Raw genomic sequence first — 16,338 nt, 5'->3', positions numbered from 1 at the left:
CGGTCCCACGTGAGGAGACTTTTGGCCTGCGACTGCTGTTCGCCGATATAGTGCTTAAGGCAAGAAACAATAACCTTCCGCAGGTGGATATAGGCCGCAGTCTTACGCCGCTACGTTCAGCTGCGCTGCAGTACACTTTCTACCCGGCAGAATTTAGTGCTGCCCTGAAGTCTAGCAATCCGCATTCAACCTAGCGGACAGTTAATTAGCTTTAGCTGAAACAGGTGTGGCAGGGAAAACAAATTGATTGGGGAGCAGAGCTGAATCCAAGAGTAACCGAGAACCACTTCTCACATCACATTGGCTTTAAGACATTAACAATTTTGTGTATTGTGTAATATTTTGTATTCTTCAAACACATGAAAAAAACAATACTGTTTATGCACAGTTTATTGTGCATTTAGTTAATCAGATTTAAAATATACAAACTGTCAGTCTTTCACGGTCTGTCCCATTCTCCAGTTAAATGGGATTGGTTAATCCACTGAATAAACTGATGTGTCCTCCTCTAGGTCCCACCTCTCTGGACAGCCCACCCCCAAACTGTGTGCTTCTCCTGGGGTTGATCCCTGACTCCGAGGTCACTGTGCGGGTTGCCCTTTGACCCAGGCTTGCAGTGGCTTGGTGGCAGGGGCGTGCGTGTGTGAGAAGCGTTCCCTCGCTCGCTCCCAGTTCTGCTGGTTCCTGCTGCGACACACAGATGCCTCCTCCACGGAAAGCGGGGTAGCAGAGCCCAAACCCGACTGCCCAGGCCGCACCTTCAGCCCGATCTGGGGGTTAAATGGGAACACAAATATTTTAAATATTTTCATGTGTGAATTTATGGCCTATGAGCAAATGCTTTGGAATGTACGTGCATGAGTGTATTTGGTGTATTTACGGGCTCTGTGATGCCAGCTCCATCTCTGCCTAGTCCCTCTCCACTCTTCCAGCCCATTCTCTCCAGCATCCGCCGGCCCTTATTCTCCTCGCTGATCTCGCTACACACACACACACACACACACAGGCAGACATTCCATAAGAGTTCGGCGATAACATAAGGGGTCTAAGAACAAGTAAAAGAACAGCAGCAAATGGTGGCAAAATATAGGTTACATACATTCGTACTAACATACACACTCGCGCTCATGGGTACTTATCAGTCACAGGATCGACACCTGGACTTGTACGGGACACCTGGGATTACCATTCTCGCCCCAGCCAAGTCAAGATAGCCCGTACACTACTCCGAGAGATTAAATTGAGCTCTTCCCACACGCAAGCACATACAAACACAAAGACAGTGTGGTACAGCCAATCTCTGCTCCCTGCCCAACAGCCAAATTACTGTAGTAAGGACAGCAATTTATAATCACGTTACCAAAAACTGATCCCTTATGACACCCAGTTCCTAAAATCAGTTATCTATAATAATAAAGTTGTGTGTTGTGCCCATAAACAGGGCCAGGTGCAGTCCAGGAAATGCTCTGGCTGCACTCCAACACACCCCCACACACTTCCACTGCCACCTTTCACTCAGATTCCATAATACATGGGTAAAAGAGTAGCTAGTTTTGAGTGCAAGCATTTAAAAGTCTTGCCATAGTTTCTTTCAAGAGCTACCAGTCCAGAATTATGTCTAAAATGTAGTTCTGTACCAAAGATAATCAATCAATTAGAAAAAGCTACTATTAGGAGCTAATCCAAATCACACAACTCTTGCCTCACTAAACAGAGCATCTGAAATTAGGAAATTATGGAGTAGGCTTCTCTCTTGGAGTCAGAACTGTGCTCTCAGAACAACATACTGGAAATATAATCATGTGAGGAATTGAAATTGGTAGTTTATCTGTGTGTGTGCGTACACATGTACAGACGCAGGTGCATCGTCTCTGTGGAAGGTTCCCTCACTGCCCATCGTCTGCCTCCTGCTCTCTGCCCGGTCCTTGTACTTACCGCTCCGCAACACATTGCTGTCCTCATACTCACTGCTCTATAACACACACACACACACACACACACACACACACACACACACACACACACACACACACACACACACACACCACCTTTTGTAGCATTTCTCCAGATTTATGTAATACTGTCAGCCATTCAGTTTTGAATTTCTGGCAAATGCAAAATTTACAATTAAGTGTTATTAGCACCTATTACAATGTAGTGAATGGGTGCTTTAAGGCCCTACAGCAGAACTGTGCTCTTGGCTGACTTCTTGACTCCAGAAACAAATGGAAATGTTAACTTTGTATATACGAGTATTTTGGATTTGGGTGGGTGGCTGGGGGGAGCTGAGGTCTGCATTAGAGACGAAGTAAAATACGCAGAGGAGACTTACTTTCAGACCATATTTGAGTTTCATCTGCTTGAGCTCTCTCTGCCTCTGTACCTCTTTGTCCTCCTTGCTCCCACACCCTGAAAATCAGCCAAACGCACACAGTTCAGCAATTTCTCTCTCTCTCTCACCCACGCAGCAATCACATATACGGAAACAACGGTGGATTTCTTGGCAATGGTATTTGTAAAGTTCCTGTTTACTCTGGAGAAAAGGACACAGAGGGCCTGACAGGAAGAGCATGTGCACCTGCGCTCTCTTCGCGGCGGTTGCGGCTCAGGTGGGCTCGCACCTGTCCTGGCTCGCAGCCGTCACAGGTGTTGCTGCCCGAGTGAATGTGGAAGGACAAAACAGTCTCCCCCAGCTTCACTTCATCACCGTGGGTCAAAGGCCAAGGGTCACACCGCACCTTTGGCTGCACATACACACAAATCCGCACACACGCGCAAACATGCACACATACAACTCATGAGGAGAAAATGTTGCATGCATAAATATCAATACATTGCCTATTAAACAGTTTTCATAGCACAAGCATAGAGAGTTGCAGCATAGTTATTAGCCTATAACTAAATATGACTGAGTGCTTTAGTTAACAACAGTACAATTAAACAACGTAGTCATAAAAAGAACACTATTAGAAAAACCCACCTTGTACCTACACTCACCGTCCGTTTATGACATACACTTATCTTACAGGTGCATTTACAAACATACAGTTCCAGACTGCAGGTCATCTGCTGTCATGCATAATGTATCAGCCATCCTCGATCACGTCAATTTCTGACCACAAGAACCCTTCTAACCAGATATTGATTGTGTGTTGGACCATTCTCAACAGAGTATTAATACTGACATTATAGTGGAGGATGGTGTTAAACTACTCCAGCTGTACATGCACATACACACATGTACACTCATACCACCCATAACACTGAAAGTGAAGTGAATAACACTGATTATCTCATTCCAATGACAGCTGTCAAGCAAGAGGTGTGACAAATTGGTCAACAAGTGAATAGTAAGTTCTTGAAGCGCTATGAGAAGAAAGCAAAAATTGTTCAGGAATGGTCTGAGGAACATGGAAAAGAGTTGAATGTGTCAACCTGGTGGCTCCAAATTCCCCAGATCTCAATCCAATCAAACATCTATGGAATGTGCTAGAAAAACAAGTCTTATAGAAGATTCATGGAGGCCCCACCACACAACTTACAGGACTTAAAGGATCTGCTGCTAGCACATATAGTTTGATACTGTTATTACACTTACCCTTGTCAGATACAGAGTTTATATTTAATCTCTGAATTTCAACAGGTTTCTAGTTCAATGATATCTTGAACTCTAACCTACCATACTGGCTGGGATACATTCTATGCGTAGATGACAAAGCACTTTTGTAAGTTGCTCTGGATAAGAGTGTCTGCTAAATGCCGAAAATGTAAATGCTAATGTCTTGGTGTCTGATTACACAGGACACCTTCAGAGGTCTTATGGTGGACATGGCTCAACAGGTCAGAGCTGTATTGTTGGCACGATAGGCTCTTACCATATTAGGCAGATGGATTTAATGCTATGGATGCTCAGGCTCCGTCATATCTTTTAGTTTCCCCGTTAAATCACATATTTATATGATAATATATTGTTGTTTTTTTATCTTTGGGAGGGGGGGGGTTCAGGGTGTGATCTGTCATATGAACTGTGGTCGGAAATTGCACATTGAAAGAGTTGGAGGAGGGCTAACAGACTGTGCATGGCATCAATAGACTCTACAGACTCTGGCTATACACCGAATGGTGTTTCTAGTAAAGAGACTAGTGAATGAAAAGTTCCGATCACCTTCCACAACTAAAAAAGGTAGGTACACTGGTCAGGCTACCAGTCTAATGAACTTGAGACCTGCGCTGTTCCAGCGTGTGGGTGAGGTTTGCTACCTGCAGTATTCTGTTTCCATTGATGACTGTGCCATTCTGACTGCCCTGGTCCACCAGCATATAACATTGCTGATCCTGATCGAAATAAACCTCTGCATGTGACTGTACGCACACACAAACACACACACACAGACACACAAACACACCCACATGAGCGTGCATACAAATGCACACAAGCACGAACAGTTACTTTACTCTCAATACACATGAGAACATAAAAAGAGAAACACAATACTACGTTTTAAAGAGGTCAGTAGTTCATACCTTACTCACTCCCATCTCTGGAATTCTGACAGCATGGTGCATGTCTTTCTCTCTGCAAACACACAAACAAACATGCTTAACAGCAAATTTACAACCAACCAGAACAAAGTAAAGTACAGGTGAGGGTCTGGGCTGGACACGCCACTGACCTGCCGATAGTCGCCACAGTGTCAGCTGTAAGGATGAAGAGTGTTCCGGGCTCCATGACAGGGGAACGAACCACAGTCACCCTCACACATGGAGGCCATGCTTCTGTGACACACACACACACACACACACACACACACACACACACACACACACACACACACACACACACACACACACACACACACACACACACACACACACACACACACACACACACACACACAGTTAGGGTAACTAAGTAGTAGTTCACTGGCTAGTGGCCAAAACCCGAGGTGGTTGTGAACCTTTAGTGTTCTACCTAGCTCACTGAATGGGGAAGGGTACTGCACATCCCACTTGGCAACACACATGTAGGAACCTGTGCCCATTTTTTAATGATAGCTACAACTTGTGAATTTGTACCATTGAAGCTGAGAGCTGTTACTTGGTTCTCAACACCTCAGGTACTTTCATATTTGCCTTTCCTGCAGCTACAATACTGTCTGGTCTTCTTTCTTTTCATTTTCCCCCTCTCTCACCTTCCTGTGTCTGTTCTTCTTTGTCTGGGCTTTCAGGAGCTGGCGAGGCTGGCAGGGTTGAAGCCAAAGATGATGAAGAGGTGGATGACAAACTTCCCTCTCCCTCTGAGCCTGTGATTTCACCTTCTTCTGGCTCACTCTGGCCGCTGCCTTCCCTGGAGCGTCGCTTCCGCGCTCTGCGCTCACGTGATCTCTTCTTTTTCTTCTTCCTGCGCTGTCTGTCGTCAGAGTGTGACCTGTTCCGCCTCCGCCTCCTGCTCTTCTTCCGCCGTCGCCCGGAATCGTCAGAGTGAGACGAGCGCTTCCTGCTCCGTGAACGATGCTCTCGCTTCTGTGCAGTCGCTTCGTCCTTCGCTGGCTCTACGCGATTCTCTCGGCGCCCATCCCCCACACTGCCACCATCCTGCCAGTCAGTAGATATTCAGCCAATCAGGAATGAGGACTTGTTTCTGGACTTTCCCCATTTGTGAGTGTGGGCTGCAGATTTGCATATTGGTGTATCAGAGGCTTGTAGTTTCCATTTGGAGTGGCAGTTTGTAAATTCAGAGGAAAGCGAGACAGTCTACTCTAACAACCTACAGTGCTCAAACAGTACATTTCATTAGCCCTACTTTTAAGTCACATATCCAAAACATAGCTCGACTGCACAAAAAAAAAACTTGGAGAACACTAGAAAAATGCTGAAGCCCTCAAACGCAGAGTAAGTCTAAATACAGCACAATCACTTGTCCTTAGCTGTAGGAGTATCTACACAGTTACACAGTGTTTCACCCAGTTCTGCATTAAGATCTACTCATGCATGTCAGATTTCATCATGCTTGCACCACGATCTGCATTCTTGAGATGCACTCCCGGACAGTGGACGCATGTGTTGAAATGTGTGGAGAACAAGAAACAGAACAGTTTGCTTGGGAGACTGCAGAAGAAATAACTCCCTGGAGAAAAAAAAAAACCCCTTTATTTGAAGGTCCCTGCTTCAACAGTGACATTTTGACTTCAGATGAAGCCACCAGCATAATCACTGATCTACATAAATATACTGTACATGAACTTGTACGTGATTTATGCGGGTTTTTTTAGGAAGTTACACAGGCTATAAAAATGCTTCATGAAGCCCTTAAATCTACCTACTATGAGTGCACCATTATCTTGGCCCTGCATGTGGTGACTATCAGTCATGAACTTAGCCACACGTACACTTTCAGAAGGGCCTCATTTAAAGTGATTTTCTTATCCAGCTCTATCTTACCTACAGTAACTGGGAATGACGGATTACCAAAGTGCCATTCACTATGCATTAAATGCAAAAATACTACACAGAGTTCATAAAACAGAGGCTAGAATGAGAACTGGAGTTTGGAGTCTCAGCCGCTCCAGACCCTGTCTACCCTCTGGATTCATGCTGGTGTGCTGATAAGAGCTAGTCATTTTAGGAGTATGTGAAATCTAGTGAAATACATGAAGGTGAAATCTACCTCTGTGTGTTGGTCTCCTTCTACACTGGACTATCTTCAGCTTTGCCAGAGAGTTAGTGAGAGCCTCAACCTACAGCAAGAAGAACAGCACAGGATCAAATTCTGACTCTGCAGTCAGGACAAGAACATACTCATCCTACAGCCCTAACACTCAAACCCAATAACCATAACACTAATATCCTAAAAAACACGCAAACACTAAAACCACAATACAGAAGCTCTAAAGCCAAAACACTCAAATCCTACAGCCATAACACTCAAAGCATTTAAATTATACAACCATAACAATTAAGTCCCATTACTATAACATGTTGAAGAGCTAATCCTACAACAATAAAGCAGTCAAACTCTTTAAGATTAACACAAAATCCAAAAAGGTCCAACTCTATGGATATAGCTCATATTTGCATTCTGATCCTATAGCCACAGTAACGAGTCAAACAGCAATTAAGCTCGGAGACCTGGACCTATTGTAACCTCAGCTATTGTAATCTCAGTGTAAGGTGTCTTGTACATCAGATCACCTGGCTGTGTTACTGCTGGCTGTGTAGAACTTTACATTCAAGCCCTACAGCTATAATATTCAAGTCCAATAACCATGACACTCAATACCACTACTACTCTCTGTACACTCCAGAATTCACAAATCAGCCTCCAAATAGAAAACACAAGCATGAGTGACAGACTTAGTATGTCTGAGTGACCAGACTGGTCGGTCTGTGTGTGTGTGTGTGTGTGTGTGTGTGTGTGTGTGTGTGTGTATCTCCAAAATCGTTGGTATGTGTTCCCAAGTAACCAAACAGGTCCCTGTAAGTATGAGAGAGCGAGCTGCAAGGTGGAATAGGGAGATGTCTGGTGAACAGAGTTATACAGGGAATGTTCCAGTTCTCTGAGACAGAGTGTAATTGCTTCAAACCTGCCACAGCAGCTTTGGCCATTTTAAATCACAAATTAACAGAGAATAATGATCATTTCCCAAGAGGAACCACTCACTCAACCCTTTAAAAAAGTCAAAGCACACAGCTGTTGCCAGTATGCTAATGGTAAGCAATGAAAAAGCTACAACTCCTGGGCTCAGTTCAAAGCCTGTCGTGATGAGATTAGGATTTTCCCAAATCAAATTAAAATCAGTTCAAAATCTAATCGAGATCCAATCACATTAAAGTTCACCCTTTTCTCCATCCAAACAAAATTATATGTTGGTAAGTGCTTTGTCCAATCAGCTTCAACTCTGCGAGTGCCTTACCCCGCTCTCCAGCTGGGCCCCTCTCTCCACGGTCTTCTTGTTCCTCTTCTTGCTAGCCTTGTCTGGCAAGCCATCGGCCTGCGCTGGCTGAGCCACTGGCAGCTCGATTCTGGAGTGAAACTGGTACTTCCCACTCTCTGGGTCATAGTAGTAGTACATGCCTGTGCTGGCATCGTAGTATAGTTGGCTACTCTGCAAATGAAAGGACCACGACTGGACACTTTAAATTCAGCATAACTAAATCACCAGTTATATAAGCACCAAGGAACCACGATTCTGTGATTGACTTCAAATAAGGTTAATGTTTTGTCTTATGGGTACATAATACATGTGCAAAAAAAAGCAAACAAACAAGTCCATCTTGCTTTTAGATTTCCATCTCTCATCATCTGGAAGCATTGGTAATATTTGTAAATACAGGGCTGAATAATCCTTATTCATCTCACTTTGCACCATCAAGTACAGTTCTGCTTGAGTGGTGCAGCATGTTGGGAGTCTTGGACAAAGAGATGTTAATTACCTGTGCTCATTAGAACATCAGCATTATGACTGGGCAAATGGGTTTTGATAGTTGTTGGAGTATTTTATCATATTTATATATAGTTTGTTTTTGTTTTTTTTAAATCATCCTTTACACAATCTTACTTACTCTATGTTCCCGGGAACATTAAAGCCCCTGAAATGTTTATTATTATTAGCTACAGCATCTGGGGTGAACAGAACTACAAGAATAAAAATCTTGTTGGTCCTTTTAGTTGAGATATTTTGGATTTTGTTTTTTTTTATTTCCAAGTTAGGTGGAACTATATGGGAATATCAGACAATACCATGCGGGAATCAGAGTTAGGAATAGGCTTACATCAGCTATCCTCAAAGGTTTGGATACACTGCCAGTCAAAAAGCATTTCTTGGATGCACATGTGCAATATATATATTGACATTTACTAAGTGTTTTGATGTGTTTAACGGGATCAGTGTAGTCCCTCTATTTGTTTGGTCCATATGGTTTTAAGTAATGTGGTTGCTAGGGAGTTTATATGGATCGCATCACAACAATGTGCTCTGTGCTCAATAGCCAGGATGTCCATGCTTCTCTACAAAAAGCCATCCTGGTTAGGGGTTTTTCAATCTAACCATGTTACTGGACATCTGATACAAGTCAGCTCAACACGGAGAACTGATTAAAAAATTGGAATCAGGTGTACTCTGGCTTGGGCGAAATTAAACCCTTAAGCTACACCTTTCTTTGATTGGACAACCCAGACCCACTTGCTACTGCACAGTCATTATGAGCATGTGGTTTAAGTAAAAGTCCAAAATGTGATTTATAAGAAGGGTGAGCCAATTCTTTAAGATTTGAGTTCTGTCCTTCTGGTTCAGTAGTAAAATTTTGGTAAACGGTCAGTAAGTATTATAAAGTAGGTGGCTGGGAGCTAGTAATGAAGAGATAAAGGTAAGTAGAGCTACAGTGGGGCGGCCGAAGCCTGAAATCTCCATGACTTTCCCATGACCTCAGACCAGAACTTATGGATATGAAAAAACTCAGAGAATGTAATTGTCTCTTATGGCTGGGTAATGTTGGCAGGTAATATTGGGGTTAAAGCCCATATGGAGCACCTCTGATGAGTTTGTTGGTTCTGTGAAAGGTTTTATGTTGTATTAACTGCTGTTCTGAAATGCTGGTCATATAGAACAAACTATTGCATATTTTTACCAGTTAAGATCACACTGTGTTACATCTAGTCGATTTTAAATATGGGAGTGATACTGTGCTGTCCCATAGAAGTTATGAATTTATATATTTGTGATCATTTCTGACAATTTAAAGTTTTGAGTAGAGAAAAGGAGTGTGACTGCACAAAAGTTTGATAGGGACATATATGTTTTTATATAAGCTAGTTGGAGAGATATGAATGGTATAGAGATATAAATGGTAGTGCTATTTGTTATAACACAAAACACCTTTACTGGTCTATTAGGTTTGTTTAATTGTATTTTTGATTCTTTTTAACTGCCCACGTAGAAAGGCAACAGACGGTGATAAAAGTGCAAAACACTGAACATGATCCATTTTCAACGCTTGTTCAAAATCACCTAGAAAAGGATGAAAGCTCACATTATCTTATACTGCCTAACCTGCTACCCAGCCTTGGTTCTCTAACTAGTATTAATGAGTGTGAGGTTATTGGCTAAAATCTGACTCCAATCCAACCTGCTGCATGCATAACTGCTTTTTCCACCAGGTTCTTTAATATATGCTTGGCTAATACTTAACATGCGACCGATCGTTTGTTTCACCAAGAATGTTTTAAAGGGGACCCATGATGCTGTTCTGGTTTTTCCCTTCTCTTTAGTGTGTTGTATAGCTTTTTGTGCATGCAAACAGTGTGCAAAGCTGCAAATAAACACCTGAAACACTTCACTAGAATTCCAGACCTTTCCTTTGCTACAAGATGATGCAATGTTGTAAAACAAGCTGTACTGCCCGCCTACTGGCAAGCTTGGAGGGAACAGAGAGGGTGAGCTGACCAATCAGAGCACACTGGGCTTGTCAGGAAGGGGAGCTTAAGGACGCAGGAGCTCTAACACTGTGTTAGACAGTATACAGTATGATGAAAACTGAAGAACATTCACACATGCAAATCTATTGTAGTAAAATAGCATAATAGGTCTCCTTTAACATTTGTTTGTAAATGAGAAAAAATAGCAGACACTCATGTTAGTTTTAACTCAAATGTTAATGTGCATTGGTTATTCCTTTTAAGATAAACTAATAAATTGAACTACCATAAAACATAGTGCTATAGGCCTAAAAGCCCCTAATCTGGGTCTGTGAATTGTTGTGTAGTGCTCTTCTGTTCTGCTGACTACACTATAACTCCTATAACAGAGCTCTTTCAAGCAACTGTCTTAATCTGTGCAGACCGTTTTAGTCTGTGCTTCATTGCTTTTCAGATATCCAATCCACTTCCATATCACTGTTGTGGTAACTTTGTTGTCAATAATCTCCTCATCTTTGCAATTTCACTTTCACTTTTGTGCCACTCGCTCGTTTGCACAGATTTTTTTCAGTGCTTTCTTCAGCGCTGGTACTTCAAACAATATGTAGGAAATAGGTGTGTAGCCATAGGTGTGTAGTCATGTTCAAGCCAAAACTAACTGGCTGTTGTCATGATTATTTCTGCTGTGTGATTGACTATTACAGCTATGCTTATAGAATAAAAAAATATCAAATGCTTATCATTGTTATGGACACGAGATCGATTTATTGCCCAGCACGACACTACAATGATTTATTGCCCAGCACTACACTACAATGACTTCTAAAGAACACACATTTGGATGATGCACTGTCCGACTGCACAGAACTTCCTCTATAGCTTTGGACTGACTATATTAATCCCATGACATATGTAATTGGCCATTTTGCTTGTCCTAGCACAGCACTGCATGACTGTTCTTGCTGCAAGGACCCCAATGTGCAGATGAAGTGACTGGAGATGGACTCACCGTGTCGTAGTAGAAGCCGGTGGCATGGTCGTAGTACAGGCCCGAGCTCTCGTCGAACACGAAGCCTGTCTGAGTAAGCGCCTCCTCTGCTGTGGCCCTCAGCATGTCTGCTATAGACGAACCACCATCACCATTGCCTGCCTGACACACGCACGCACGCACACGCACGCACGCACACGCACGCACGCGCACGCACGCACACGCGCACACACGCGCACACGCACACACACGCACACACACGCACACACACGCACACACACGCACACACGTAACACAGATGTATAACTGTTATAGCAGGATTCTGCAGGTCCAATAAAGCAAACACACAAACATGTCATGTGACAATTTTGAGTGAAACACTTGGACCTTCTTGCTACTCTGCACTAAAACAACATTAAAATTAGAGCAAAGGAAATGTGTTAGTATCTCCAGAAATATCACCAGAGGAAGAACCTTCAATATCGCACTCTGCAGTCTCAAAACAGCATAATTCAGCACTGGATTCTGGCTGCACTGATCACACAGCCCACAGTGTGAGCCTGTCTCTCTGTCTGTCTGTGTTTTAGACTGGAAGCACTGCTAGGGTAGAATGTACTCCAGTGCACATGACACTTCATTAGGCCAGGTACAGTCCCATACAGTCCCTGGGAAGCAAATGATGTAATACACTACACTGCTTAAGGAAATGAAGCTTTAAGACAGCCTAATCAGGACTGGTAACGTTGATGACTTGACAGCCCCCTTGGACCTGAGAGTTAACCTGATACAGAAGGTTCCAGAAGGTTCTAACCACATTTGCAGTACTTCATACGGCTTGTTAAAACTTGTCAAGTTTTAAAGCCAAATGCCAAACAGAGAAGGGTGGCTTGTACCATCTTAGATGGATTTATGTAGCAATGATGACTTGCTGCTTGTACATTTTCCTGCTACATACCAAAGAAATAAGTAATTTGACAGAAAATGTAACATACAACTACTGTGAAGCTAGCTGACTAATATCAGCAGTAGTAGCCTGATATTAACAGACTGCATTGTACATGTACATATACAACAATCTGTTATTCAGAAACCACAGATCTCTGTAGGCCTTGACTAACCAATCAAAATACAGCATTCCACAGAACTGTATATTAGTAACACAGTGATATCAGATCTGAAAGGAAATTTAAAATAAACAGCACAGTGCTCACACCACCAGTACCTCTGTGTTGTCAACATCTGTCACTTCCTCTGCCTGGGGCAGATTGACTGCCATGGTCACTGCAGCTATGGGACACACTTCTGTGAGTTCTGAGGTTTCCTGCGCTTCCGTGGAAACAGCCTGCTCCATTTCTGCTGTTATATTGGCAGTGGTTTCAGAGTAGTTGCCATAGTAGTAATTATAATAATCTGTCAAGTATTAAGAAATATGGAAAAGTTAGTGACTTGTGTTCTAAATGCTACTGCAGTTGATAAACAAGGTTATAAATAAAGCTGCAAACTGGGAGCTGGGGGGTGCAGAAAGCAGTGTGACACTACCTGTCTCACTCCAGGTGTACTCCTCAGTCTGAGTCTCTCTCTCCACACGGTTCTTTTCTTTCTTCTTCCGCTCATGGAGTTCCACACTTAGATTCTCAACCTATAGTATGCAGCACACAAACACACACACACACACACACACACACATTACTACCCTTCCACACCTAAATTATGCAGTACATACACACACGCCTACCCTTCTCAAGCTACTGTATGAAGAAAACATACACGCACATTCATACAGACATGATTGCCCTTCTCAACCTACAGCGCACGGCACACACACACACACACACACACACACACACACACACACACACACACACACACACACACATACACACATACACACACACATACCTATCCGTCTACACCCACAGCAAACAGGACACTGTCGCACACCCACATATTACACACATCAATTATTACATCCAGTTTAAACTCCTCCTGCTAACCAACAAGTCTTCACATGGTCTAGCACCAGCCTGTTTAGCTGATCTCCTGCACCCATACTGCCCTGCCTGAAAACTTAGGTACTCTGGTACAGGTCTTTTATGTGTCCCAAAATTCTGATTTGTCACCACTAGGAGCATCTTTCAGTGTCATGGCCCCCAAATTATGGAACACATTACCATAATCTCTTCACAACTGTTCCTCACAATTCACACAAGCTTTGCACGGCATGAGATTTTGGTGTTTATTTTTCAGTGGCTAGATGACTGGTTGTAGATCTCGCTGTTACCTGCTGTCTAAGGTCCTGGTTGTAGCTCTCTGTGTTCTTCTGAAGCCTTGCACTGTGGCTGAGCTGGGCCTGCACTCTCTGCAGTTCACTCAAACACACATGGAGTTCCTGCTGAAGCCTCACCACCTCCTCCTGTAGACGTTCTGCCTCATGTCGGCGCGCGTTTTCTGACTCAGCTGCTAGCACAGGCTTGGACTCCATGGCTGGCTCAGGATCAGCTCCACAGTCCTCTCTGCCCTCTTTCCAGCCAGATAGTTCTGCTCTGGAGCTCCCACACTGCACAAGCTCGGCATCAGACTCTGAGCTTCCTCCTGTCTGCAGAGCCACCAGCTCGGAGCTGGAGACCTCATGCACCCCACTCGCCATCCTGCAGGACACCCCCTCTGACACAGACAACAGGTGAATGATTAACTCATCTGCTTTAACAGTGACAACCCTGTAAATTAAACCTAGGCTTTAAATACAATGTACTCAAACACAAACTGTAAAGGGCTTTGGTTGAAATGGCTTCCAATACTTAGCTACACTAGCCTAGTCAGATATCAAAAATGTCTTGGTTGGTCAAATACAACTGGGGTAAGTGGAAAATGGTGCATATCCACCCCACCAACCATTCCTTTAAATTATTGAAAGAAGGCTGTTCTGACGTTTAAGAGAAGTTAATGGCAAGGCACTGAAGGTTTTTCGTGATCAATAATAAACCCATGAGTAATTAGAGGTAACTCAGAATAAGCAGAAAGCCAAGTTTCAGAAATCCACATCTCTAACTGAAGACGTTGACTGAGCAAACCAAGTAAACAGGTACTACATAGGTAGTAACTTTAACGTTACAATCGTGAAATTCGAGTTTACAACAATCGTAGATAAATTTAGTACCACTAGAGCGACCACTGGGTAGTTAATTAACCTAGTTAAGTTACTTAGCTAGCAAAAACTGAAATGATACCAACTGTAGCTAACAAGCTAGGTTAGCGAGCAAAACTGAAATTATACCAGTAGCTATCGCAGCGAGTCGTGTAGGCCAGCCTGCTAACATTAGCTAACAGACATCTTTCAACATAAAGCAAAACTATAACTGTCTATAACTGTTAGTCGTATCTAGCTACTGTTAGTCGTACGATCTAGCTAATTAGCTATCTTAAGATAAGCTACAAAAAGGCGCAGAGACGCTTACCGTTTTCGCTAACTGTTGTCGTTCAAAACAGTTCCAATTAAAAATCGTCTCAGCTTTCGGATTAACCTGTAAATCAAAGATAAACATCGCATGATCACCTTGCATTCGAAACATACCCGAGTACAAGTTTGTTTGATCATAAAGTGAGTTACAATGAGTAAACTTGATGTGTTTATATTCCACTCCGCCCGATGCCGCCATTTTTCATTAAAGAAACGAAACTAATATCGCTTCCTTTACATCATTTCCTCCAAATGTAAGCCACGCATTTATCTAAATACTGCCCTCTTTTGTCTTGGAAAGGCATTCGCGTACCAATGTTGCTGCGGTCTGTAGTTTTCTCGATGTACCTTAAGTGTGAACACGAATCACAGTGTAAAAATCTGTAAACCAATCTTTTTCAAATCCAATTCTAGAGCACCATCGTCATGCAAATATTCTCCATTATTGTGGATCTGATTTAATTAGACGATTAGCTAAATCATGTGCAGTGTAGCATTTAACAATTCGGTCATAAGGAAATTGAATGTATTAATGGCTCGTATACAAAAATAGCTATTTGTCATATATAACCAGTTCCGGCTCAGTAATTAAATCAACATCTCGATTCTGGCAATGGGAAGAATAACCAACTAATTTAAAGTGGTCTTGTAATCTTAAAGTTGATCTAAAACAACTTTACTGAAACAATATCTGCAGGGCCACACAATGACCGCTTTAGAGCTTTCTGCAGGCTCATAAGCAATACACTTTACCAATGACTTGATAATAAACTTAATCGATAGTCGTGTTTAGACCAAGGGAACATTAAACTGTGGCCTTGTAGGACTCGAGCACATATATGCAAAAGCAGCATACTTTAAATTCTGTCTATCACCAGAAGGAGGCAGGATGACTATGGAGTATTCAAGCAAGTAAGCGTAGGTCTAATAGATTTTTCCTGCGGTCCAACAAGAAAACAGTCAAATAGCACCGAGGAGCCTAAAGCCTGTGTGGGATTAAACGTTAATACTTAACGTTCCATTACATTATTATTATTATTATTATTATTATTATTATTATTATTATTATTATTATTATTATTATTATTATTATTATTATTAATAATAATAATTTATTTGTTTGTTTTGTAATTTTAGCGTTAGCAAACTTTCTTTCTTTCAAACTGCTCTGCTCCTACAGTCGTGACCCAGAGTGACAGATGTCTATCTGTCCGACAGCACCTACTTCGGACTTAGCGCTGTTAATGGTGCTCACATGAGTCAGGTGCTAGCGCGCAGTGAGTGTGTGAAGACTAGCGGTAATAAGAGAGTGGTGGAGCGCTTAGCGCAGGGTGTGAAATTTGACACTGCCTCATACTATTGTGTTAAATGGGCTTAGCGTATAATTGGAATTTAAATCAAGTGTGTACGAGTGTAAAATTGACGTAGTAACACACGTGTGTGAATTGAAAGAAACTTTTTGATGACTGTGGGGGCACT

General features: G+C 42.6%; 1 protein-coding gene across 2 annotated transcripts; it reads right to left on the bottom strand.

Annotated features, from left to right (window-relative positions):
* Window positions 1-372: 372 nt before the first annotated feature.
* aggf1 (angiogenic factor with G patch and FHA domains 1) lies at window positions 373-15,070 on the bottom strand. 2 transcript variants are annotated; one of them, XM_027019318.2, is made up of 16 exons: window positions 15,010-15,070; window positions 14,858-14,923; window positions 13,684-14,066; window positions 12,942-13,041; window positions 12,625-12,812; window positions 11,424-11,564; window positions 7,914-8,105; window positions 6,668-6,737; window positions 4,674-4,776; window positions 4,525-4,576; window positions 4,261-4,362; window positions 2,579-2,744; window positions 2,333-2,409; window positions 1,845-1,972; window positions 881-980; window positions 373-770 (listed from the first exon to the last, which is right to left on the bottom strand). In XM_027019318.2, the coding sequence occupies exons 3-16, from the start codon at window positions 14,047-14,049 to the stop codon at window positions 582-584; spliced, it is 1,974 nt and encodes a 657-aa protein (XP_026875119.2). In that variant the 5' UTR covers window positions 14,050-14,066; window positions 14,858-14,923; window positions 15,010-15,070; the 3' UTR covers window positions 373-581. The 2 variants fall into 2 exon arrangements, with proteins under 2 accessions (XP_026875119.2, XP_026875118.2); XM_027019317.2 differs by lacking the exon at window positions 6,668-6,737 and adding an exon at window positions 5,193-5,595.
* Between the last annotated feature and the right edge of the window lie 1,268 nt (window positions 15,071-16,338).

This window comes from Electrophorus electricus, chromosome 21 (assembly GCF_041902795.1).
Source record: "Electrophorus electricus isolate QZ-2024a chromosome 21, ASM4190279v1, whole genome shotgun sequence".
NCBI lineage: Eukaryota > Metazoa > Chordata > Actinopteri > Gymnotiformes > Gymnotidae > Electrophorus > Electrophorus electricus.
This window is presented reverse-complemented; position numbering and strand designations above follow the sequence as displayed.

What these genes read in the sequence shown, in the direction of transcription:
- aggf1 (XM_027019317.2), bottom strand. Translation starts at nt 14,049, where the DNA reads ATGGCGAGTGGGGTGCATGAGGTCTCCAGCTCCGAGCTGGTGGCTCTG. An exon ending in ACCAGGACCTTAGACAGCAG is followed by an intron (nt 13,042 to 13,683) that starts GTAACAGCGAGA and finishes TGCATACTATAG; the next exon opens with GTTGAGAATCTAAGTGTGGA. An exon ending in GAGCTGGCATCACAGAGCCC is followed by an intron (nt 771 to 880) that starts GTAAATACACCA and finishes TTTAACCCCCAG; the next exon opens with ATCGGGCTGAAGGTGCGGCC.